Consider the following 26,423-nt stretch of genomic DNA (forward strand, 5'->3'; position numbering starts at 1 on the left):
GGGGGCGCGGTAAGGGGGATAGAGGGATTGGACATGATGGCTTAGGGGTACACAGCTTCTTTTCGGAGTGATGACAGTGCTCTAAGATTGACCTCGGTGATGGCTGCACAACTCTGTGAACGTAACTAAAATGCCACCGAACTGCACACTTGAAATGGATGAATTGCATAGTATCAAATTATATGCAATAAAGCTGTTCTCAAACGCCTCAAAAGAATCACCACCTCCTTTAGGAAGGGAACCATAACGAGGGAGGTTTAACTCTCTGGCCGCCCCTTGTTTCCAAATGCCAGCCCTGGAGGCTTCCTATCAACTGCTCCTTTTGCACAGGCTGACGCCTTTCCCAAGGTAACTGGGCTCGATGGCAGCTCTGCTTGGGGTCTTAAAGTCCACCCCCGCTCTGTCTGGACTTTAGCGTCCTGCCTTCCACATGTAGCTTCCCTGTCCCTGAAAAGGTAGTAAACCTCCCCCACCCCTCCCAGCACACACCGCACACCGCACCCCCCCCACCCCCCCACCCCCTCAGGGGCAGCCGTGGCTCACGAATGACCTGTAACACCACGAAAAGGAATGAAGATAAATGATAACGTGGAAGCAGAGGTTTGGGAATTGCAACAAATCTGGGCTCTGATCAAAGTGCGTGACCACGTGACTCTGCCTCACTCTCAGTTTCCACTTCTGCAAAATGGAGAAACACTACCTAATGCATTTAATGCACGCGGTGGTGATAAAAGTTAAATGGGAAAATCTATGTAAATGATTCATATGATGCCTGGCTCACAGAAGGTACTCAATAAATAATAACTGTTATTTATAGAAGTCTTACGCCCAGTTTTTTCATGCTGTCCTCCAGCAGGTCAGCCTCTCTATCAAAAAGGCGGCAAAAAAGGTAGGCCTTTGGTGCCATCAAATTGTTTCTCATCTTTCTCACTTTTCTAACCCATCTCACGCACAGATCCCTAGTCCATTCCTAATCCTTCTGAATTTTTTACTTCAATTTTTTTCCCCTTTTTTTTGGACTCACTTTAACTTCAAACCTCAGGCTCAGTATTGCCCCTTCAGCTCTATGCTCTCTCCTCAGCCATAATTTGTACTTACTGCCTTCCTTGTAATATGGTAAGCCACTCTCAGCACAGCACCCGGTATCCCACTCCTCCTAAAAGCCTAACTACCACAGCATCAAAACAACTTCAGATGAACTTCAGAAAAAATTAGGATGGAAACTTATAACGGAACCCTAGGCAGCCATGAAAAATGTTGCTATAAAAATAGCTAATGGCAGGGTTGCCTGGGTGGCTCAGTCAGTTAAGCATCCAATGCTTGATTTCGCCTCAGGTCATGATCTCACGGTTCATGAGTTCGAGCCCCGTGTCAGGCTCCATGTTGATCGTACAGAACCTGCTTAGGATTCTCTCTCTCTCTCTGACCCCTACCCCCCAAAATAAATAAATAAACTTAAAAAATAGCTACTGGCATGCAAAGATATTTACAATAGAGTGGGAAGGAGCTGGAAGCATCCTACAAAGTCTGTACAGCATGATGACATTTTGTAAGGAAGTTTACAATGTGTGTAGATGCAAATACAGCTGCACAGAAACCAGAGTAGACCAACAAACAATGAAAAGATAAAGTTACATACATTAAGACGATTTTTATTTTATTCTTTTGGCCTACTGGATCTTCTCAATTTTCCTTGACAAATGTATATTACTTTTAAGAAAAAGATTTTAGGTTTTTTTTTTTTTTTTTTTTAATGAATTTAAACAATACAGTGTCTCTTCACTGTTTTCTTTGCAGACACGGTAGCATGGCTCTGGTCAGACCAGGACTCACATCCCTAATCTACCACTTATTGTATATACGAAACCTTTAGCCTTGGTGTTCTTATGTGGAAAATGGCGATGATGAAGAACACTCTAGCAGTCTTCAGGAAGTCTCAGGCCGTGGTTCTCAGCTTAAGCGTGCATCAGAGACACCTGGAGAGCCTGTTGAACCAGAAGGCTGGGTCCCCTCCCCAGACTTTCCACTTTGGTAGGTCTGAGGGAGGGGGCAGACCACGAATCTGAGGAAGTTCCCAGGTGATGCTGATGCTGCTGGTCTGGAAAACCACAGGACAAAGTCTCCTTTCAATATGCCACACAGATCCTGAGTGCTCCTTCAGGACTATCTGTTCCCCAGAGATCGAATTACATCAGAACCTGAGACTGCACATCCACCCAAAAGCCCACACGTTTACAACTTGAGTGAATTCACTCCAAGACATGGAAGGAACTGGTTTTCCACTTAAGGCGAAAACAAATAATAATTATTATGACTGCATGTAAAATACCTGACTTTAGCACGGGACAAACGTCTGAGACTGTGGGCACGGATAAAACACGCTGCGAGAAACAGACGCACGGTGAGTCCACTGCAAGCTGCCCCGTGCCTGCCTGGGGAGCAGAGCAGAGCCTAGCCTGGGTCACAAAGCACTTGCTTTGCTCTGGGTGCCCTCTGTTGACAAAAACAGACATAGCCACTTGCTCTGCTGCTCTGTCCCTTTTTTCCTCCCACCCCAGGAGAGCCAAGAGTCCTTCAAGTGTGACTCAGGTTCGGAGGGGAAAAGGTTTCCAGTTATGAATTTTTTCCTAAGCCCCTACATGGTCAGGATATTCTTCTTCCGATGTCCCCAGTCCCCCTCACTTGGCATTTGCAGCTTATCTCCAAACAGGTTAACTAGCTCAGGACGGCAGGACAGGAAGTGATGGTAACGTAGGTGGAATTTAAATGACGGTTGCCTTTCACTTCAGAAATGGCTAGCATTAGCACAGCGGGAATAAACTGCTTTGGTAAATACTCCCTGATACAATGTGAAACCCCGCACAATGTGTAATAATTTTAAAAATATATATACTGGCTGTTGAAGTTTCTATACATGAAAACTGTCTAGTAGCACCTTCCAGACAACTAAAAGTAGAATGAGGGGCGGCTGGGTGGCTCAGTCAGTTAAGCATCCAACTTCGGCTCAGGTCATGATCTCACAGTTCGTGGGTTCGAGCCCCACTTCGGGCTCTGTGCTGACAGCTCAGAGCCTGGAACCTGCTTCGGATTCTGTGTCTCCCTCTCTCTCTCCCCCTTGCCCCCTCACGTTCTGTCTCTCTCAAAAATAAATATCATTAAAAAAAAGAAAAAAAAGGTAGAGTCAGAGCATGTCAGAGTAGGCCAAGAGCTCAGATATTATGGTCTCCAATTTCCTCATTTATACGGGGAAACTGAAGGCCCAAAGAAGTAAAGTAACATAGCCAAAGTCAAAGTTAGTGAAAAGCCAGTTTCCTGATTTCCTCATGACTCATGGTCTTCCCACTGTACTATGGTCTTTATTCAGAAACTTTTTCACGCAGGCATTACCAACAGGACGACACCTGCTTAATTTTAGCCACGTGGTAGAGGATAAAGAAAGTAGTGAGCATGGAACAATTCCTGACAGGAGTGGGAGAGGAAAAAAATCCTACCTTTTTCAACTGCAAAATTAAGCCTTTTCTGGTATCAATACTTCCTTACTAGCAATCAGTTTTTTGTTTTTTTTAAACGTTTATTTTATTTTTTGAGACAGAGAGAGACAGAGCATGAACGGGGGAGGGTCAGAGAGAGGGAGACACAGAATCCGAAACAGGCTCCAGGCTCTGAGCTATCAGCACAGAGCCCGACGCGGGGCTCGAACTCACGGACCGTGAGATCATGACCTGAGCCGAAGTCGGCCGCTTAACCGACTGAGCCACCCAGGCGCCCCACTAGCAATCAGTTTTAAATGAAAGTATTCCCACTGTGTCAAAAACTGCACTTACCATCAACAAGCAGTTGTCTAAATAAGGAGTCGGCAAGCTATGGTCCATGGGCCAAATCCAGCCTGTCACTCGTTTTTGTATAACCCGCATACAGACCATGACTTACGCGGTCTTTACATTTTTTAAATGGCGGGGGACAAACAAATCAGAAGCAGCGTATTTCAGGACGTGGAAATTACATGAAATTCAGAGCCCACAAATAAAGTTTTATTAGAACACGGCCCCATTCGTTCATTTACATGCTATCTATGGCCGCACACAAGCTACAGCAACAGAGCTGAATGGCTGCAACAGGGGCCCCAAAACCCACAACATTTGCTCTCGGATCCTTTGCAAAACCTGTGTGTCCACCCTTGTTCTGAAGTACTGATGAATGTCGTCACCGGGTCGAGGACGAAGGCCTGCGCTGTCAGTCCCTGGGGGCCCGGCCTCAGGGACGAGCTCCCCACCCCCTCTGGCAGGCGCCCCACACAGGGTGAGTGCTGATACTCCCTGACACCTAGAGCTCTCCTCCAGAGACGCCGAGGGGGCCCCGGGCCAGGCTCCAGCATGGTTTTTAGTTAATATTTGTCAGCAATCCTACCCATGTTACAAATGAGGACCCAAGCCTGAGAGAGATGAAACGGCAGGCACAAACTAAAACTGTGAGCCCAGATCTGCCGGACGCTAAGGTTCATTGATTATTCCCCAGTGGTTTTCAAACCGGGTTCCGGCCAGCCGAGGGGCCTAGGGGTCAGAGGAAGCCCAGAGGGCGGGGCTCCACGTCTTCCAAATCTTTTCTAGGAGGACCACGCCACTTACATTTTTCCCGTATCGTGTCCACGTACTTCAGATGAAAAAGACTTTGCGGCTACAAAGTTTAGTCTGAAGGTCAGCGCACCTCTTCCAAACAAAAGCTATGCTCTTCTCTCTCCGCCACTTATTACCACCTTTGGCAAATCTCTCACGACCCCGGGCACCTTAATTCCCTCATCTGCCAATGGAGATTAAGATCCGGCCTCCTCCCCCCCGCCCCCATCCCCACACGTCCAAGATCAAATGAAAATGGACAGGAAAGTGATCTGTAAAGGATACAGGACTATAGAAATATAATACAAATTATCACCCCCTCAGTATAGGGCTGGGGAGGGGAACCAGTAGGGAAATAATACCATTTCTACTGACTAAAGAAAAATCAAACGTGCAAGTAAAATGTGAAAAACAACAACAAAAACCCCCAAACATTCGATGAAAAGTAAATAAGGAAAAGACATGTTCTCAGTGGAAATAACATAAACTTTTCAATCTAACACATTTAGATTTAAAACCCAACTTTCCTCATTATCAGCTACAAAGCCTTGGACAATGATTTAAATCTCTTTGAGCCTTGGTTTCCTCACCTGCAAATGGGAGGAATAAAATAAAACTTGCTAAATGCTTCATACAGGGCTTGACACACAGTCAAAGTTCGATTCATGTTAGCTCTCTCTTCCTGGGAACCCTCACTTGTTACTCTAAAATTAAGACACACCTGCTAGAATGAATGCATGGGCTCCCCATACCAGGAAGGAAGTAACAGAATTCAGGAACTCACAAGCATCTTTAGCTTAGATGATTCTATGATCCACCTGATACCACAAAGCTTCAAGAGGACAGGCTGAAAGTACTCTAAGGAACAATGAAAAATCCTAAGAATAAAAGATACACAAAGTTCTACTAATTCAATAAGGATGTTTATTGAGTGGTTTAAGAGCTCTGTATGGCTCCACAAAACGGCAGATTTACATTTAAGATCCACTTGACCAAAACCATTAAACTTGTAAGAGGCACTCTCCTGCTGAAGATCAGATATCTACCTTCTTGAGTATTAATTTTTTATATAGCTCTGGCAAGGCAAAGGTAAAAAGCCTAATGAAAGCCCGAACAAAGTTTTTTTTTAATCTTCCACAGGAAAAAGTCCCAACAGAGTAGTCTCTATAGTTCAAAAAGGCGAAAGTTTACTGTTTAATTTATCCCTTTACCAAATTCCTACTGAGTACTTACTTTGAGCAAAGTATTTGAGAATATCAAGAAGTAAGACAGGGGTGCCTGGGTGACTCGGTTAAGCGGGCAGCTCTTGATCTCAGCAGGTCATGATCTCAACAGTTCATGGGATCAAACCCCGTACCAGGCTCTGCACTGACAGCACAGAGCCTGTTTGGGATTCTCTTTCTCTCTCTCTCTCTCTCTGGCCCTCCCCTGCTCACTTGCTTGCTCGCTCGCTCTCTCTCTCTCTCAAAATAAATAAACAATAAAAAAAAAAAAAAGTGCTCTTCCCATAAGTGGCCTGAGGTGATCTCTGAAAATAGTTTGCTATTCACTTGACCCGGAAAACTCGACAAAATCATGCAAATTAAGAGATGCAAATCTCCGTGTTCACTTTAAGAACACACATGAAGCTACCCAGGCCATCAAGGGTGTGCATATCCGAAAAGCCACCAAATACCTGAAATACATCACTTCGCAGAAGCAATACGTGCCATTCTGTCGCTACAGTGGTGGAGTCGGTAGGTGTGCCCAAGGCCAAACAGTGGGGCTGGACACAAGGTCGGTGGCCCAAAAAGACTGCTGAATTTCTATTGCACCTGCTTAAAAATGCAGAGAGTAATGCTGAACGTAAGGGTTTAGATGCAGAGTCTCTGGTCATTGAGCACATCCAGGTGAACAAAGTCCCCAAGATGAGGCAGAGAACTTGTAGGGCTCATGGGTGGATTAATCCGCCATACATGAGCTCTCCCTGCCACATTGAGATGATCCTTACAGAAAAAGAGCAGAGTGGTCCTAAACCAGAAGAGGAAGTTGCACAGAAGAAAAAGATATCCCAGAAGAAACAGAAGGGGAGGAAAGGGGTAAATTCTGCATAAAATAAATGCAAATAAAAGTAAATAAGTAAATAAATAAACGAATAATTTTTTAAAAAAGAAGTATGACAGGATCCTTATTCTCACAGAACATTACGGGTCATCATAAAATAATAGGCAGTGATAAAATGCTATTACAAAGTGGAAATAACGTGGCTTGGGAGCTCAGAGGACATTAAGAATCTGTTCCCAAATAAGTGCATCACGCAAGACTTAAAGGAGGAGACAGCCTTTGAAGTGGGACTTAAATAGTGGTAAAGGGATGCATCTGGGTGGCTCAGTAGGTTTAGCGTCCAACTCTTGATTTCGGTTCAGGTCATGATCCCAGAGTCGTGGGATCAAGCCCTGAACTGGGCTCTGCACTGAGCGTGGAGCCTGCTTAAGATTCTCTTTCCCTCCCTCTCCCTTTCTCTCTCTCTCTCTGTCTCTCTCTCTTAATCTCTCTCTCAGGGCACCTGGGTGGCTCAGTCAGTTAAGCATCCACCTACTGACTTTGGCTCAGGTCACGATCTCACCTTCGTGAGTTCAAGCCCCCCACGGGACTCTGTGCTGATGGCACAGAGCCTGCTTGGGATTCTGTCTCCCTCTCTCTCTGCCCCTCCCCCCTTGCTATCTCTCTCTCAAAATAAATAAAAATAAATTAAAAAAAAAAAATTCTCCGGGCGCCTGGGTGGCTCAGTCGGTTGAGCGGCCGACTTCGGCTCAGGTTATGATCTCACGGTCCATGAGTTCAAGCCCCACGTCGGGCTCTGTGCTGACAGCTCAGAGCCTGGAGCCTGTTTCAGATTCTGTGTCTCCCTCTCTCTGACCCTCCCCCGTTCATGCTCTCTGTCTCAAAAATAAATAAACGTTAAAAAAAAATTAAAAATAATAATAATAAATAAAATAAATAAAATAAAAATTCTCTTTCTCCCTCTGCCCCTCTCTCCAACTCACGCATGTGTGCACTCACTCTCTTATAAAAATAACTTTTTTTAACTTAAAAAATTAAAAAATAAAGGGTGGCAAAGGGTGGTATTTCAACACATTAAATGCCATAAGTAAAGAAATTGGAATTAAAACCCACATCTGATTTCAAAGCTACACTACCCCATCCCGTAGTGTGGCTAACACACAGAGTACCTTACCCAACATAGAAAGAAAAAGACTGGGGCCCAATCACGGTATTCACTTAACAGTATCCCCTGAAGAGTTCTCAACAGATAAAAGCTAAACAGAATAATGCTACCCAGTGAGATGAGAGCTGTGTCTTTGTTTAAGTGTATGATTACCCAGAATTTACTGAAATTTTCTGGTGGCACAAAATTTTCTAACACAAAGATCTTAATTCCCCCGCCTTTCTAAATCAACCCTAAATCAGCTCAGCATAATGGCATAAGCTGATGCTATCAAGAAAATAAAAATATTTAATCTATAACTGAAATACATAACCATACTGGCCACCAACTATGGGGGCTTTTGCTTTATCTTAAATGTAACTAGTTGGTTTCATTCTAAACCATCCGCCACGGGTTGTCTGTTGAAGAATGAAGGGTTGAGGAGCTCTACCATGTTTCTTCTTTTTTTTTTTTTTTAATTTTTTCAAATGTTTTATTTATTTCGAGACAGAGACAGAGCATGAGCAGGGGAGGGGCAGAGAGAGAGGGAGACACAGAATCCAAAGCAGGCTCCAGGCTCTGAGCTGTCAGCACAGAGCCTGACGCGGGCCTTGAACTCACGAACCGCGAGATCATGACCTGAGCCGAAGTCGGTTGCCTAACCGACTGACCCACCCAGGCACCCCAATGTTTCTTAAAAGTAACTCACAAAATGGTAGCCAACTCTGGCTGTGAGACTATCTGCTGCTTATGCTTACTAACTACTTGGCTGCTCTAAACAACCCTAAAGAGATGAATTACCTGATTTTGAAAACCACTAACAAAGGAATTTATAAATAGTTCCAGTGATTCATAATCCTTCATTCTTTTTGAAGGCCATATTAAACTTCTCATTACAACACAGATCAATTGCCTACATACAAAGTATTAGGCCAATCTACTGGAAAGCCAAGCAGAGAAGTTATAATCCCTCCATCTGCAAAATAATAAGGATCTGGGTCAAGAGATCCAAACTGTTCTGGCAGCCTAAAATCACGGCAAGCTCAAAATGAGTCCAAATAGGCAAACCATGACTGCCAGGAGGTGACAAAGAAACCATGTACAGAAGAGGGGTGAGAAGACAAGCCAGCCATCATTTCCCTGCTCCCTGCTCACATCACTCATCCATCCACAGATCCAGAGCAGTATGGCTGGACTCAGAGGTAGGAAGTTACGTGATGAAAAGCCCCACTATTTCCACAAGGAAGCAGGATACGCCAACAACCACAAAATCAGACCCAGCAGAGCCCAGGGATGAGAAAAGACTTTCTAGCCTACGTGGAAAACAGAAGGTATAGGCAGTGAAACATCACATCAACCAGTAAGTCGCTCTTGACCTATGAAATTTTTAAAAATGTAACGCTTACAAAAGTAAGTACTACCCTCCTCACTTCCACTGATGAGGACACTGAGCCTTGGAGAAGTTAAATACTTTGCTCAGTCTTCACCAAACTTCCCAAACTCCCTTGATTCGAAACTTACAGAAATGCTCAGGCAGATGGCGTGTTCGAGGAGCTCAAACGATTAGAGGCGATAAGAAAGGTTTCATACGTCCCAGTTAAATTATGAGCAGGGATCTTGAAGGATACTTAGGAGTCTAATGGGAACAGGAGAAATATTGCAAGTAAAAGGCACTAGGAAGAAATAAATATCCAGGACCGAGATGTGAAGGACTCTGAAGAGCCATGCAGCATGGAAGAGATATGTGCAAGGGGCAAAGAGCGAGCACGATGGCTGTAGAGAGCCATGGACGTCGGCGCAGTCTGGCCAGATTCCGTTCCAGTCATGACGGTCTGAGAACGGACCCCCTCTTTCTACTGATGCCGCCAAGATCCATAATGAGTTAGGTAAACAAACTTACGCAGGCTTCACTCCCCTCACACAGGCGTATTATTCTTGGAAGTAAGGTAAAGCTATGTTCCTGAGGTAGAAATTTCAAATCTACAGCCAGAATTCATTTTACATGGTGAATTTAAAAAAAAAAAAAAAAAAAGGAGAGAGAAAGACTTAAATCAGAGACTGTAAGAACTAAATATTCCCTTATAAAAGCTTCCCTAAGGCCTCCTTCCCATAAAACTAATGAGAAAAATGATTTAATGACCCTATTACATGCCAGGAAATTTATGTATGTTATCTCTGATCCTGCAACAACCTTTCACAGTAGACACCAGTCCTATATTATAGATGAAGAAACTGAGGCTCACGGAAGGAAAAAAACCTGCCCAAAGTCACGGAGCCTGCAATGGCAGAGCTGATAGTTAAACCCAAAGCCAGGATGCAGTCTGCGCGTGCGTGTGTATGTCTATGTGTGTGTATCCAGGAATTTCCATGAACCAGCCTTATACAGACGCGACAGTGTCTTGGTTAAAGAAGGAAAAAAAAGGCCAACGAACATGGCCGATCCTTCAGCGTATCACGTCCCTCAGGACATGCAGAAAGCAGCATAACTGCTTGTCACTACACAAAGAGCTTTCTTGCCCAAACATGCCTGCCACCAAAAATCCGGAGAAGGCTATGTTAGCCAAACACAAAGCCACTGTAAACCTGCCAGTCCTCCTTGGAGCCATCACCAGGCCTGAACAAAGACAGTCAAATGCCTGTATCCACCGTCTCTTTCCTAAGAGAGCTACATAGAGTTTATCCAAATTTAGCAAATAAGGTTGAAAACATAGTTTTGCTTTACTGGGGGGGAGGGGAAAGAGTTGTCTTGCAAAATCTCACAAAGAACTTGTATCCAAAATATATAAAGAACTCTTACAACTTAAGAGAATAAATGAACCAAATAAAAAGTAGGCAAGAGACTTGAACACATATCTCAACAAAGAAGACATACGAATGGCTAATAAGCAAACGAGAAGGTACCTCTACATCTTTCAGTATTAGGAAATACAAACCAAAACCACAATGAGCTACCAATGCATACTCAGTATAATCAAAAAGGTAGATAAAATCAAGCCACTTTGGAAAAGAGTGTAGTAGTTTCTTAAAGTGAAGCATGAGCTTACTTACCATAAAACCCAGCGACTCCACTCCTAGAAATGTGCCCAAGAGAAACTGAAACATACGTCCACACAAAGACTTCCATGCAAATGTTCATAACAGCATTATTCATAATCACCGAACTGAAAACAATCCAAATACCCATCACCTGGTAAATGGACTGACAAAATGCAGTCCATCCATACAAAACAATACTACTTAGCAACTAAAAGGAATGATATAGTGATACACACTACAACATGGGTGAACCTCAAAAACATTATGCTAAGTGACAGAAGTCGCACACAGAAGACCAGATAGGGGTGCCTGGGTGGCTCAGTCGGTTGAGCGTCCGACTTCAGCTCAGGTCATGATCAGCTCATGAGTTTGAGCCCCGCATCGGGCTCTGGGCTGACAGCGCGGAGCCTGGAGCCTGCTTCGGATTCTGTGTCTCCCCCTCTCTCTGCCCCTAAGCCACTTGCATCCTGTCTCTGTCAAAAATAAACATTAAAAAAAATTTTTTTAATAAACATTAAAAAATTTTTTTTTAATTTTTTTTTCAACATTTATTTATTTTTTGGGACAGAGAGAGACAGAGCATGAACGGGGGAGGGGCAGAGAGAGAGGGAGACACAGAATCGGAAGCAGGTTCCAGGCTCTGAGCCATCAGCCCAGAGCCCGACGTGGGGCTCGAACTCACAGACCGCGAGATCGTAACCTGGCTGAAGTCGGACGCTCAACCGACTGCGCCACCCAGGCGCCCCTAAAATTTTTTTTTAATAAGATCATATATACATCATATGATTCCATGTACATGAAATGTCCAGAAAGGATAGAGTCAGAGAGCAGATCAGCAGTTGCCTGGGACTGAGGTGAGAGTGGGACTAACTGCAAAAAAAATTTAGGAAAATTTGGGGGCGGGGGGATATGGCAACATTCTATAACCATACTATGGCCGTGATGGCATAGCTCTACAAACTGTATAAGACCCCTGAATAAGTATATTTACATTGAATTACTTTTATGGTATGGAAATTATATCTCAATAGTATTTCCTAAGTTCTTACTCAATATATATTTTCTATACACACATATGTATATATTTGGTAACTCCAGGGGAAATGGAAAAGTATTTATGAAAGGGAATATAATCATGTTTTATGATTTGGCTATATTTAGTCACAATAGTGTAATTATTATGTAACCATAAATCGGGAATAAACACAGATTTTTCTAAATGACCTTATTAGAAGGAAGGAAACCATGTCTAAAAAACTGTTAATATCTCCTCTCCAACAGTAGGCAGCCAAAATATGGTGTCTAAACTTGGTAAATCAAGAAAGAGCAGAATAAGCATGCTATTTAGACACCTGGCAGTCAGCAGCAGACGAAGTGAAATGGTCTTTCCCAGAAGGAAAAAATCTTATGAACTATGTGCAGAATGAAATGATCTAAAATGCAAGAGTAAGTCTGAAGCTGATTACATGGTTCAAGAAAAATGCTAGAACACCAGATGCTGCAGCATTTCCCAGCCCTTCATCCACTAGAGGGTGTAAGGCAACATCGCAGAAGGCCCTAATCACCGATGGGCAACCTGATGTCAGATATTGGGGAGAAGCAACCATTTTATAATGTACCTCGCATGAAGGCTGACAGTGGGGTTCTGTACAACCTAGCAGAAAGGGAAAAAAAGCGACTTCGGATGTAACTGAAGAGCAAAGCAGAAGTATTTTTCATTAGAAGGGAGCCAGTAAGAAAATTATTATAGGTTGTGAGATACAGAAGGGGTATGAAACAATTTACTTCTAAACCAGTCGTTTTAACCCAGTCTCCAGCTGGGGCGGGGGTAGGGGGCCGGGGGAGTAAAATTTCTCATTCAACAAATAAGTCCTAGTTAGAACTGATATTAAAGACAGCAAATAATAAAGCCATTGCCTAGAGAGTTCTAGCTGTTTTGTTGCTCCTCCTAAAATTCAATTCTTCATAGCAGCCAGAATATTGTTTTTAAAAATGCATAATGAATCACGTCACTTCCCTGCCTAAAACCTTTCAAAATCGTCAACATCAAACAAGATAATTTTAATTTATGCATTCAACAAATATTTATTGATCTCCTCCTACATATCAGGCTCTGCTCTAAGCAAAGTCACAGCTTGCACAGCACATTTTAGTGGGAGAGATACACGATAAAGTATGCGCACTACATAATTTCAGATGATGGCGACAGATCTGAAGAAGGTCAGGTTGTATATCTGGATATCTTTAGGCGAGTATAGTCAGGAAAGACTTCCCCGAGGAGTAAATTTTGTACCTGTGACCTGAATGAAAAGACAGTGAGCATCTGGGCGAAGAGTACTGCGTGTCTGAAGGTAGAGGAGACAGTGGCTCCACACTGAAGCCGGAATCAAGCTTGTTCAAGAATGCCTGGCAAGGCCAAGGCCAAGTGTACATAAGAGAGCTTCGGGAGACGGAACCACAGAGGCAGGCAGTGGGCTCACGTAAGAACACTTCCTCTAGCCATACAGTGAGATGTCACTCAACCAAAAATGGAATGCAGTACTAACACACGCTACAACATGGATGAACCTTGAAAACATTATGCTCAGTGAAAGAAGCAAGTCACAAAAGACCAGATGTTATATGATTCCATTTCCGTGAAATATCCAGAACAGGCAAATCCACAGAGACCAAAAGCAGATGAGTGGTTACAGGGGGATGGAGCATAGGGAAGTGACTGCTAAAGTATATGGAGTTCTTTAAGGCTGCATTTTTTTTTTAATGTTTATTTATCTTTGAGAGAGGGAGAGAGAGAGAGAGAGAGAGAGAGAGAGAGAGAGAGAGAGAGAGAGCACACACAAGCAGGGGAGGGGCAGAGAGAGAGGGAGACACAGAATGCGCTGCAGGCTCCAGGCTCTGAGCTGTCAGCAGAGCCGGATGCAGGGCTTGAACTCATGAACCGCGAGATCACGAACTGAGCCGAAGTCGGACACTTAACCGACTGAGCCGCCCAGGTGCCCCTAAGGTTGCATTTTCAAGGACAACAATCATGAGAATTTTGTTTTTCAAAACTACAGATTGCAATCTATTAGCGGGCCCAGGAAATCAATTTTGCTCAATTGCTGGTCACAACCAATAATTTTTTTAATGGAATGGAAAAGAACGGAAAATGCTTACAGTACAGTAAGGGTAAGTACTATTTGGAAGACTAATTCTAAGTTACATTTGTGTGTCCGTGTGTGTGCGCGCGCATGCACGCACGTGCTGGGTCATGATGTAAAAAGTATTGCTTTACTAGTGGTTCCTGTCTTTAAGCTTAAAAGCAGCACCAAGCTAGAATTTGAACACTCTCCCCATGTCCTCTGTTCCAATTCTTCCCAAAGGAGGAAGAGCAACACCATTTCTTTGGCATGAAAACAAATGAGTATGACAGAAAATGTGTTTGCTATCATCCATGGCTCCCAAGAAATACCTAAAAGCCCTGAAAGTTCATTTATAAAAACCTCTACTAAAATAAAGTTCATCCCAGGGATAAAAGGAAGAAAAGGAAGTCATTAAATTCTTAAGAAAAAGTGGGGCGCCTGGGTGGCGCAGTCGGTTAAGCGTCCGACTTCAGCCAGGTCACGATCTTGCGGTCCGTGAGTTCGAGCCCCGCGTCAGGCTCTGGGCTGATGGCTCGGAGCCTGGAGCCTGTTTCCGATTCTGCGTCTCCCTCTCTCTCTGCCCCTCCCCCGTTCATGCTCTGTCTCTCTCTGTCCCAAAAATAAATAAACGTTGAAAAAAAAAATTTTTAATTCTTAAGAAAGAAAATGCTTTTGAAAAATAAATCCCCTAGGTCATTTTTAATCTATCCTCTAAATTAAAAGTATGGCTGCCACTCCCAATTGAAATCTCTAACGGTCAAAGTCACATCTTTGAACATCTCCTTTGATACTCCCCCTTTGTTTCTGTGAATCACCTGAACATGTCCATACAGTGGCTTTTCAACAGAATTTTAGAAAATCAAAGGAAAATAATTTTAGCAAGCCGCTGGCTAGCATTTTAAAAATAAGATAAAGAGCCTAACACCATAACATCAATTTTTTCTTTATATTTACAAAATACTATATAACTACAAAAAGACAAACTGTGGACCATAAGCTATTTTAGCAAATAAGGAAGAAAACTTGACAGAAATAAGTTACTCAAGGGACCTCCAAGTCACATGAAGCCTTTTCATGAGGCTACATTCCCTAATGATTCCATAATATCTTGTCACACTAGCAAGAGAACATCCCCATTCAGAGAAGAGAAAACACTGACAGAAGAACACAAAAGGGAAACAAAAGACATGGAAGCTGAAAATCCAGGGTTCAAGTCCATTTCTGCCACCTCCCCTCTATGTGACACTGGGAAATCCATTTAATAATCTCTGCACCGGGGGTTGCCTGGGTGGCTCACTCAGTTAAGCTTCTGACTCTTGACCTTGGTTCAGGTCATGATCTCACGATTATGAGATCAAGCCCATGACGGGCTCCCCACTGAGCAGAGAGGCTGGTTTGGGATTCTCCCTCTCTTGGGCCACCTGGGTGGCTCAGTTGGTTAAGCGTCAGTCTTAGGCTCAGGTCATAATTTCACAGTTCACAGGTTCAAGCCACACCACGGGCTCTGCACTAACAATGCAGAGCCTGCTTGGGATCCTCTGTCTCCCTCTCTCTCTCTCTACCCCTCCCCCGCTCACATGCTTGGTCTCGCTCTCAAGACAAATAAACTTAAAAAAAAAAAAAAAAAAAGGTACTCCCTCCCTCTGCCCTTCTCCCACACATGCACAAGCACATGCTCGCTCGCTCTCAAAAAGTAAAAATACAAAAAATAATTTTTAATCTCTCCACTGGTTTTCTTATCTGTAGAGATAATAAAACCCAACCTACCTAGCAGAGCTATTGTGAAGACCAAAACTCAGCAAACATGGAAGCACACTGTAAAGTACTTTACAAGGTTAGTTTTTTTAACATTTTAATACTGTCACTTCCATACCCGACTCAACACCTAAACCCAACCAAGAGTCTGTTCCCTCTCTCACCTCAAAAGCAAATGACAAGGTTTCGCTCCTGCGCGGGCTGAATGTGAGGCAATGCACTGTGCCATAATCTCAAACCCCGATCACATCAGTTAAGAGGACATTTGCTAGGGGCGCCTGGGTGGCTCAGTCGGATGAGCGCCTGACTTCGGCTCAGGTCACCATCTCGTGGTTGAGAGTTCGAGCCGGCATTGGGCCCTGTGCTGACAGCCTGGAGCCTGCTTCCGATTCTGTGTCTCCCTCTCTCTCTGCCCCTCCCCCAATGCTCTGTCTCGCTCTGTCTCAAAAATACATACAAACATTAAAAAAGAATTTTTTTTTAAAAGAGGACATTTGCCAGAGTTAATTTTTTCTTAAGTTTATTTATTTTGAGAGAGAGAGAGAGAGAGAGAGAGAGAGAAAGACACAGAGCGAGCACACCAGTGGGGGAGGGACAGAGAGAGAGAGAGAGAGAGAGAGAGAGAGAGAGAGAGAGAATCCCAAGCAGGCCCTGAGCTGTCAGCACAGAGCCCGACACAGGGCTCGATCTCACAAACCGTGGGATCATGACCTGAGCCGAGATCAAGAGTTGGACACTAAGCCACCAGAGCCACCCAGGTGCCCCTATGGTTCTTGAATTACAGCTAAGGTGGCTACACACCTCCGCTCATCCCAGTTTGCACGGGGCTATTTCAACATAAGCATCACTTTTCACTCTCGAGAGTGTCCCAGCTAGAATGACGACTTATACGGTCACCCTGATGTAGCAGACGTAAAGTTGTGGCACCAAGTGATGGCGAGGGGATGGACTCGGACTCGCACTGTGCTCTCCGGGAGCCCCCTGAGAGCCGTCCTAAATAAATGAACAATGTCAGCAAAAACAGTGAGCTTGCTGTGTAGAACTGAGGCCCTCTCTAATCAGATTGCTATTCCTAAGCCCCTCCTATCCATAAACCCTGGAGCTAACACACACAAATATTCTCTCATTTAAAAATACCGCAAACCCACAAAATATTCCAGACCGAACCAATACTCAAAAAAGCATCTGCGCATATACCTAAACCACAAAGAAACAGCTACGAATCTAAACCACTGTTCGTATCATCAACCCAAACTGCACGGCTCGGATGAGACACTCAGTCGGACTTTCTGAGCTGGTTTTCACTTTGCAAATCTGGACAATGTTTGTCTCCTCCACTCCCACACGGAGCTTGTTAGCAAGCACAGTGAAGTGCTCGGGAGAGCTCTATGAGCACAGTGGACTATCATCCCATAAAACTTGCTAACTGACTGGGAAAGAAGGCTGAGGGAACGGCACATAAGAAAGCACAACCTCTACGAGGTGGCGGGTGGTTTTTCCCCTCCTTCCCTCCACAGGTTTCCAATTCAAATGTGTTGGCAGGAGCTTACGTAACAGGATGAAAAGGACCACTGAACAGTGGTATACTGGTATACTTAGTGTTAAGGAAGCCAGGGGTAATAATCCTTAAGCAGGGATCATGGATTCCTAGATCTGTGGTTGAGCTCCAAGAGGCCTATGAAGCCCCCAGACGACAAACAAGGTACAGGCGTGAGCAGGTGCTCGTGCACACGACCACATTCTTGCCTGTGTGTCAGTGATTCCCCAGCACAGAGGAAAGGGCCCTCACAAAGAGAAGAAAATTTCAGTTCTTTTGCAGCTACTACCTTGTACGGTTTCCTCGGAGAAGTCACTTTACCTCTGGGTACCTCAGTTTCCCACCTCTGTTTTATCTACTTCAAAAGGTGGCTGTGAGGACGAGGGGGGAAAACACGGATGACTGTGCTCTAGGAAGATCAGGATTGTAACTGTCTCTTTTAAAATCACCATGAGATGCTGATACAAATCCTGTCTGGGGACGATTCCTATCTGTTTAGAAAGGAACAGCAACAGAACAAGGAAGGCAAATAAAGACACATAGTTAAAATTCACCTTCACTTCCCCCCCCCCCCCAACCCCCATCCTGGATTTGCTGAGCCAGACCAGTCTGGGGAGATGTAAAGATCACAAGTGCGGTTTCTGCCCAGCTCAGGCCGCTCAGTGACCAGCGTTGCACACTGATACATGTCCCCCAAATCTCAGTGCACAAAGTGAGAGTTCACAAGGTTAGGCGCATTAATTAGCGGGACTCATTTGGATTCTGTATTCATCAAATACAACAAGCAGCCATTCAATATTTGCCTGTTTGCACTGCTCTAAGATCTCTAATTCAAAGATCCAGTCAGAGAACAAAATAAAGCCCAAGAAAATAAGCTAATATAAACCTGTCACCATCGGAATGTGCCTGAAAGTAAATTAGCAGCTTTAAACCTTGGCAAAAGGGTCTGCACAGGCCTACAGCAGAGACAGTATTGAGTGATAAATGCACAGGTTACAGAAGTGTGTCCCTACCGCAAGAGAAAGGAAAAATAAAGTAGTTCCAAGCAACAAGACTACTTCTACGCTTTAACAAATTCCTCTTAATTCCTTTTGCTTAGTTTTTTATTGATCTGTAATCCTCACAGGAAGAGCACAGCATTATACAGTACCTTTCAGATCCTTTTAAACTCAGTACGTCTATTCCCATGCTTTACTTCAATTAGTCTTACTTTCCTACATCTAAAATAAGCCGACATCCAGGGGTGCCTGGCTGGCTCAGTTGGTTGGGCGTCCGAGCCCAGGTCATGACCTCGCAGTTTGTGGGTTCGAGCCCCGCATCGGGCTCTGGGCTGACACCTTGGAGCCTGGAGCCTGCCTTGGGATTGTGTCTCCCTCTCTATCTCTGTGCCTTCCCTGCTTATGCTCTGTCTCTCTCTCTCAAAAATAAACATTAAAAAAAATAAGTCTATATCCAAAATAAGCAACATTTTATAAGTAAGTAAACATATGCGTTGATATGCAAGGGTAGACAGAGACTGACCATGATCCTTTGTATTTTAAGGGTCCTAGGTGAAAAGTACAGGATGAAACGGAACGTGTCACTACTTTTAAAGTAGCCCACAGGACTACAGTTCTCGACAGTGGCTGCAAAGCAGCATCGCCTGTAGGTATTTCTAAATAGGTGAACGACTAAATGCACTTTTAGACCCTGCTTACAGAGTCTCTGGGGGCTAGATCTCTAGGCAGTAGTACCTTCCCTGATATGTGACCAAGATCTAGAACTACTATCAAAGGGCATAAAGTTCACAGCTTGTTACAAGAGCTCCAGAGCAGACCCAAACCAGAAAGAAAAAATCCTCTGACTTTAGATTTGAGGGTCGGCTGGGGGGGCTCACTCGGCTGAACATCAGATTCATGATTTTGGCTCAGGTCATGATCCCAGGGACACAGGACTGAGCCCCACGGCAGGCTCTGCACTGAGCATGGAGCCTGCTGAAGATTCTTTCTCTGCCTCCCTCTGCCCCTCTCCCCCATTCGCGCACTCTCTCTCTCAAAATAATAAGAACAAAAAATAAAAAAAAATTAAAAAAAAGACTTGAAGTAAACGACTGTTATCTTTTTAACAAAAGCTTCCCTAGGGAGAAACTTCAATCCCAACAGTGACGATCCCCCTGGGAGATAAACACAGAGATGAACACCACCTTCCCTCCCCCTGTTCCTCCCCACCCTAACTGGGGCCAGTCTGACACCAACCCAGCACCCAAAGTGCAAGAACGGGGCAAATACTCGGAATACTGAAGGCCACTCAATAGATGACCACTGATTATGGTGCCAACCTAGTTTTCAAGATCAGCTCCAGGGGCTCCGATGAGATTCAATTAATTTCTGGAAACAGGAACTACGTCAACCCTTTAGTCTAACACTCTGATGACACACTGTCCCTTGGACAAGCCTAAAACTGGGGGCTTTTTTGGACAACCCTATGAGGAAGTTGGACAGACATTCAAAGATATCACTAGGGGTAACCTTTCAAATCTCCTGGAGAATACCAATATGCCCAAACAGCAAGGAGGTAAATTTCAAAAAAAAAAAAAAAAGAAAGAAAGAAAAAAATTTTAATGTTTATTTATTTTGAGAGGGAGAGTGTGCAACCAAGTGGGGGAGGGGCAGAGAGACAGGGGGAGAGAGAGAATCCCAAGCGGGCTCTGCACTGTCAGTGCAGAGTCCAATGCAGGGCTTGATCCCATGAACCATGAGATCCTGACCTGAGCCGGTATCAAGAGTCGGACACTTAACCGACTGAGCCACCCAGGCGCTCCAAGGAGGTTAAATTTCAGAGGGAAGGTATCTCAGGCCACACCATTTCTCTGAGGCAGCAGTTACCTGTTCTTCTACCCTAACTCATCTTCAGCCCCACCTGCCCAAGGTTTCAGACACAAGGAAGGCATTTTATACATTCACCTAAACCGCCCAGAAGGCATCTCATAGGAAGCAGTGCTGCTCTAACCCACACTAGGGCCTGGGCTTTTTTCCAATCATGCTCCCAATGTAACAAAGAAAGGCAGCAGAAACTTCCCTCTCTCAAGCTAGCCTTCCTGCTTAAAACCGTAAGGTTGAATTCCCCCAGGAAGGAGAATGGAATTTTTTGTTGCAGATTATTGCAAGGACTCAAAAAAAATCTGTGCAGGCAGGAGCTAAGTGGCAGAGAATTAAGAGACAAGTCCAGCACTTAGAATTATGAAACACCAAGAAAACCAGGTTACAAAATTATTGTAACAGCCTGGAGAAGAGAAAACAAAAGCAGTTATGTCTGTGCGTGCCTGATTTTTTTCCCCCATAACACCCACAATTTCAGAAACGCGATTACAATTCTTTTAGGATTAAGACAAGTATTTTATTTGTATCTTTAAACGTAAATGCACTGCTGAAACTAACCACGTCACTCTCCAAGATACTTTCTGGAAATGCTCTCTACCAGAGCATCCTTAGAACGAACACACACACATACACACACCCCATCTGACACAGCAGATACCAACCTGGCCGTCCCGTGCTGGGAATCCATGATAACCTGGAGTCAGAGGCTCGTTCTAAGAGAAAAAGAAGAAAATCAAACTATAAGACAAAAGAAAATGTTAAGGAGCATCAAATCATCCAAACTGATCAAATATAAATTCCTGCAACAGTCCTTAAGATGTTCTATCACTATATTCCACTCTAACCGTACCCCTGCCAGCAGCCTCTACAACGGCAAAAACGAAACCAAACAAACATAGTATTTGCTTCAAAACACCATTCATAAACTCTGTTTTTCTCGTTCAGCTAATTGTTTCCTTTTCAGTGTACCTCAAACGGGGAGCCAACTGAGATCTGGGGCAAATCAACTCCTAACTGTGAGACTTTAGCGTCCCTGGCCCTTAACCACTAAAAGCCACCAGCAATCCTGAACACTAGGACAACCAAAAACATTCACACATTTCCAGAAGTCTCCTGGCTCAACAGTACCACCCCTACTGAGAACTACGTCTTGGTCTGGAAGTTTTAGCCACACCCCCCTGTCAATATGCATTCCTTCAGTTCTTTGAAACCTACATGAAATCCCGTCCTCTATCACCCTCTATGACCCTAGAGACCCGAGTGACTCCGAACATGTAGAAATTAAAATGCACTGAGGCTATTTGTACAATTTCCTTTTCATATGACATATGCCTTGATCAGATTTTTGTAACAGTATACCATAGTGAGTGTCTCATCTTCACATTAACCACTGAATCAAAATCCTGAAGGGCAAGAATGACAGTCAATAAAAGCTATGCAAACCCTATTAGTATAAGGTGGTATGATCTGAGCACTCATTCATGGCTTGACCCATTCAATGATTCAGTCAACACGTACTGAACACCTAACATTTTTCAAGTACTGTTAAGTGACTGACAGTCATCAGTAAGAAAGGTAAGGGACACAAGGCCCTTGTCTTTAAGTGAACTTTTAAATGGGAAGAGATACACGTGCCCATAAAAGTGTAAATGAGAATATGCTTTTGTAATTTTTTTCAACGTGCTCAACACCGCTCCCCGGAAGACGCTCATCGTCTTCTTCCATCCATTTATATTTTCATTCAGACTAGCAGATTAACAAGGTAAGAATTTTCACGGATGGGACGTTCACATATGGCAAGAGAGCACTTTCCAACCAATGGTACATCCGCTGTGATTATATCCTTACCTGTGGTTATCAAATACCCGCCCTGTTTTCAAAAACATGAAATCGAGGAGCCAACATGAGCCCACTGCAGAGACACCTTGTGTGTTCACCGTGGTTTCCCTGCAATCTAGCACAGCGTCTAACACGAGGTGGGCACACGAAAGGATGCAGAAATACATACATGGAGCTCAACAAGCAGAAGTTATTTTGCCATCCATCACTGATTCAATCATAGACAATCCAAGTTCTCCTTTTTGATTCCTTAGTCTCTGTTCTGGATGTTTATAAATGAAGTCTCCGCAGAGAAAGCACATCAAAGATAACAGCCTTGAAAAATTATAGGTACCAAAACAATCCCGAGGAAGAGTAAAGCAGAAGGATTCGTGTTTCTGGATCTCAAAGCTTCCTGCAAAGCTACAGTCATCAACATAGTGTGATACTGGCCTAAGGAATAGACATACAGATCAATGGGCTACAACTGAGAGTCCAGAATCAAACCCTTAAAACTATAATCAACTGATTTTTTAAGAGGACGCCAAGAAAATCGAAGCAAGAAAGAACACTCTTCAACAAATGGTGAAACAAATGGATACCCACGTATCAAAGAATGAAGTTAGAACGCTATCTCATCCCATACAGAAAATTAACTCAAAACAGATCACACACCTAAAACCACAAAACTCTTAGAAGAAAACACAGAAGTAAATCTTCACGACTTCTCGTTAGGCAACAGCTTCTTCACTATGACACCAAAAACACCCGTGACAAAGGAAACAACAGATAAATTGGCCTTAACAAAGTTAACAATTTCTGGGGCTCAAAGGACACCATCAATTCTGGGAATCTCCCGCCTAACATAGTGATTATAGTAAATAATACCATATTATATACTTGAGAGTTGCAGGGCACCTGCGTGGCTCAGCTGGTTAAGCGTCCAACTCTTGGTTTTGGCTCGTGTCACGATCTCACAGTTTGTGAGAGACGGAGCCCTGCATTGGCTCCGTGCTGGCAGCGGGGATCCCGCTTGGGATATTCTCTCTCCCTCTCGCTCTCTGCCCCTCCCCCACTCAATACAACTAAACTTTAAAAAAGAAGAAGAAGGGGTGCCCGGGTGGGCTCAGCCGGTTAAGCATCCGACTTCAGCTCACATCATGATCTCACAGTTTGCGAATTTGAGCCCAGCATCGGGCTCTGTGCTGACCGTGCAGAGCCTGCTTCAAATTTTCTGTCTCCCTCTCTCTCTGCCCCTCCCCGCCCTCTCAAAAATAAATAAACATTAAAAGGCGGGGGGGGCGCCTGGGTGGCTCAGTCGGTTGAGTGTCCGACTTCGGCTCAGGTCATGATCTCACGGTTCGTGGGTTCAAGCTCTGCGTCGGGCTCTGTGCTGACAGCTCGGAGCCTTCAGCCTGCTTCAGATTCTGTCTCCGGTTCTCTCTGCCCCTCCCCCACTTGTGCTCTGTCTCTCTGTCTCTAAAATAAATAAACATTAAAAAAAAAAAGCTCCTAAGAAAACAGATCTTAAATGTTCTCACCATAAAAAATAAATGGCAATTTTGTGACATGAGGCTGGTGTTAGCTAACACTGTGCTGGCAGTCACTTCCCAATATATAAATGTACCAAATCAAAACCTTGTACACCTTCAACTTATACGTGGTTATGGGTCAACTATACTTCAATAAAGTGAGAGGGGACTCCACCAAGTAAATGAAAAGACAACTCACAGAATGGGAGAAAATACGGCAAGTCATACATCTGATAAGAGGCCTGTATTCAGAATACATACAGAACTCTTAAAAAGACAACCCAAACTTTAAAATGGGGAAAGAACGGGGCGCCTGGGTGGCTCAGTCGGTTCAGCGTCCAACTTTGGCTCAGGTCCTGATCTCACGGTTCATGAGTTCGAGCCCCGCGTCAGGCTCTGTGCTGACAGCTCAGATTCTGTGTCTCCCTTTCTCTCTGCTCCTCCCCTGTTCACGCTCTGTCTCTCTCTCTCTCTCTCTCTCTCTCTCTCTCTCAAAAATAAATAAACATTAAAAAAAAAAAAGCTATAAAAATAAAACGGAGGATTTCCATAGGAAGTTCTCCAAAGATGTACACATGGCCAGTAGGTACATGAAAAGATGCTCAATATCTTTAGTCATTAGTGAAATGCACATCAAAACCGTAATGAGAAAATACTTCACACCCGTTACGGGAACAAGATAAACTTTAGTGAGGATGTGGAGAAACTGGAATCTCATACACTGCTGGCAGGAAGGTAAAATGGTACGGGCACTTTGGAAACAGGCCCGCAGTTCCTCCAAATGTTAAAACAGAGTTACCATATGATCCGGACATTCCACTTGGTGTAAGAAAGAAAACTGAAAACACATATCCACATAAAACCTTGTTCAGAAATGTACGAAGCAGCTTTATTCCATAATCGCCAAAAAGTCAAAACAATCCAAATGTTCACCAGTTGCTGAATGCATAAGTAAAGTATGATACATTCATAACAATGTTACTGGGCAATACAAAGGAATGAAGTGCTGAGACAAACAGGTAATCTTGAAAACACCATGCTAAGTGGGGGGAAAAAAAACAGACAAAGGCAGCAAATTGTATGACTCCATTTATATGAAATATCCAGCATGGACAAATCCATAAAGAAAAGAGATTAGCAGCTCTAGGGGATAAAAGGGCAGAATGGGGAATGAGTGGTAACAGGTACTGGGTTTGTCTATGGTAGTGACAATGTTCTTGAATTAGTGATGACAGACGCACAACTTGATGATTATACTAAAAACTGCCACAACACTAAAAACGACTAAAATCAATTTAAAAGAGTGAGATTTATGGTCTGCAAATTCTTTTTTATATTTTTTTTAGCGTGTATTTATTTCTTGAGAAAGAGAGTAACAGTGCAAGTGGGTTAGGGGCAGAGAGAGAGGGAGACAAAGAATCTGAAGCAGGCTCCAGGCTCTGAGCCTGACATGGGGCTCGAACTCACGAACTGTGACATCACGACCTGAGCCAAAGTCGGACACTTAACTGACTGAGCCACCCAGGTGCCCCCTTTTTTTTTTTTTTTTAATTTTAGAGAGTGTGAGAGTGGGGAAGGGGTCAGGTGGGTGGGGGGGGGAGGGGTAGAGAGAGAAAGAGAATGAATGAATGAAATCTTAAGCAGACTCCACACTCAGCATAGAACCCAATGCAGGGCTCAATCCCAGCATCCTGGGATCATGACCTGACCCAAAATCAGGAGTTGGACCTTCAACCAACTGAGCCACCCAGGAGCCCCATGGTCTGTGAGTTCTATGTCAATCAGCCTGTTATTTAATAATAGTAATAACGGGCAATCTAGCTACTTTCACACTAATTTTTACAGGGGAGACATACAGCTTAGACTGTGACAAAAAGAACAGGGCTCTTCTGAAATCTACAAGTGCCTTATCTGTTCTAGATTCTATAATTTAATTCGACATCATTCCCTATAAATTTTAACAATGATGATGATAAAGGTGATGATAACTGCTAGATATTGAACATTAAATCCAGGTATAGTTTCAGGATGGAAGGGAAGAGGAAGAGAAAACAACAAAGAGAAGGAGATAATAAAGCATAGGTACTAAGTGGGAAAAAACTATCAACCCAGGTCTGCTGGATTCCAAAGCCCCTGTTATTTCCATTTCATCAACTTCTCTTTTGTAATAACCACTCCACAATATTTAAGAAAGCAATGGAAGGATGCCTGGGTGGCTCAGTCAGTTGAGTGCCTGACTCTAGATTTCAGCTCAGGTAACAATGTCAATGTGGGATTGAGCCTCATGCCTCGTTCCATGTGCTGACAGCAAGGAGCCTGCTTGGGATTCTCTCTCCCTCTCTCTCTGCCCCCTCCCCCACTCATGCTGCCCTCTCTCTCCCTCAAAATAAATGAGTAAACTAAAAAAAAAAAAAAAAAAAAAAAGAAAATGGAAAACACCAATAAGCAAAATTAACATTCATCACTCCCAGAGAATACCCCACATATAAACTCTATTCTTGAGTTCAGCAATGCAGAGAACTTTTTATAAGGAAAAAAGTCACATTCCTAGAAGCCGGTATTGTCAGAAACTTTAACAGCAAAAGGGCGCCTGGGTGGCTTAGTTGGCTGAGCGTCAGACTCCTGATTTCAGCTCGGGTCTGGATCTCTGGTCAAGCCCCATGGTGGACTCCAGGCTGCCAAGCCTGCTTGGGATTCTTTCTCTCCCTCTCTCTGCCCCTCCCCTGCGCGCACGCACTCTCTCTCTAGCTCTCTCAAAACAAGTAACAAAAAAAAAAGAAAATAAACTTTAACAGCAAAGACAAATATAATACGTTGCACAGATATATGTCAGAGGAAATGGATTCACTCCTTCACCGGCCTCTCAGCAAGGTCAGGCTCTTCTCTCCCCCATCTCTCAGATAAGGCTCCTTGGAACTCACCAGCTCTCAGAAACTCCGTCTCTCTGAAAGTGGCCTACACTTAA

At 43.9% G+C, this 26,423-nt stretch overlaps 1 protein-coding gene and 1 pseudogene across 6 annotated transcripts in view; one reads left to right on the plus strand and one right to left on the minus strand.

Moving 5' to 3' along the window:
• The window catches only part of RBFOX2 (RNA binding fox-1 homolog 2), a 287,489-nt gene that overhangs the window by 178,260 nt on the left and 82,806 nt on the right, over nucleotides 1–26,423 (minus strand). For all 6 annotated transcript variants that reach the window (XM_047865304.1, XM_047865300.1, XM_047865299.1 and 3 more), the window contains exon 2: nucleotides 20,771–20,821. In XM_047865304.1, coding sequence (XP_047721260.1) covers nucleotides 20,771–20,821 — 51 coding nt within the window. The remainder of the gene's footprint in view (nucleotides 1–20,770; nucleotides 20,822–26,423) is intronic.
• Nucleotides 1,896–6,682, plus strand: LOC125169807 (60S ribosomal protein L17-like; annotated as a pseudogene).

The sequence above is a fragment of the Prionailurus viverrinus genome, chromosome B4 (assembly GCF_022837055.1).
Source record: "Prionailurus viverrinus isolate Anna chromosome B4, UM_Priviv_1.0, whole genome shotgun sequence".
Classification (NCBI taxonomy): Eukaryota; Metazoa; Chordata; class Mammalia; order Carnivora; family Felidae; genus Prionailurus; species Prionailurus viverrinus.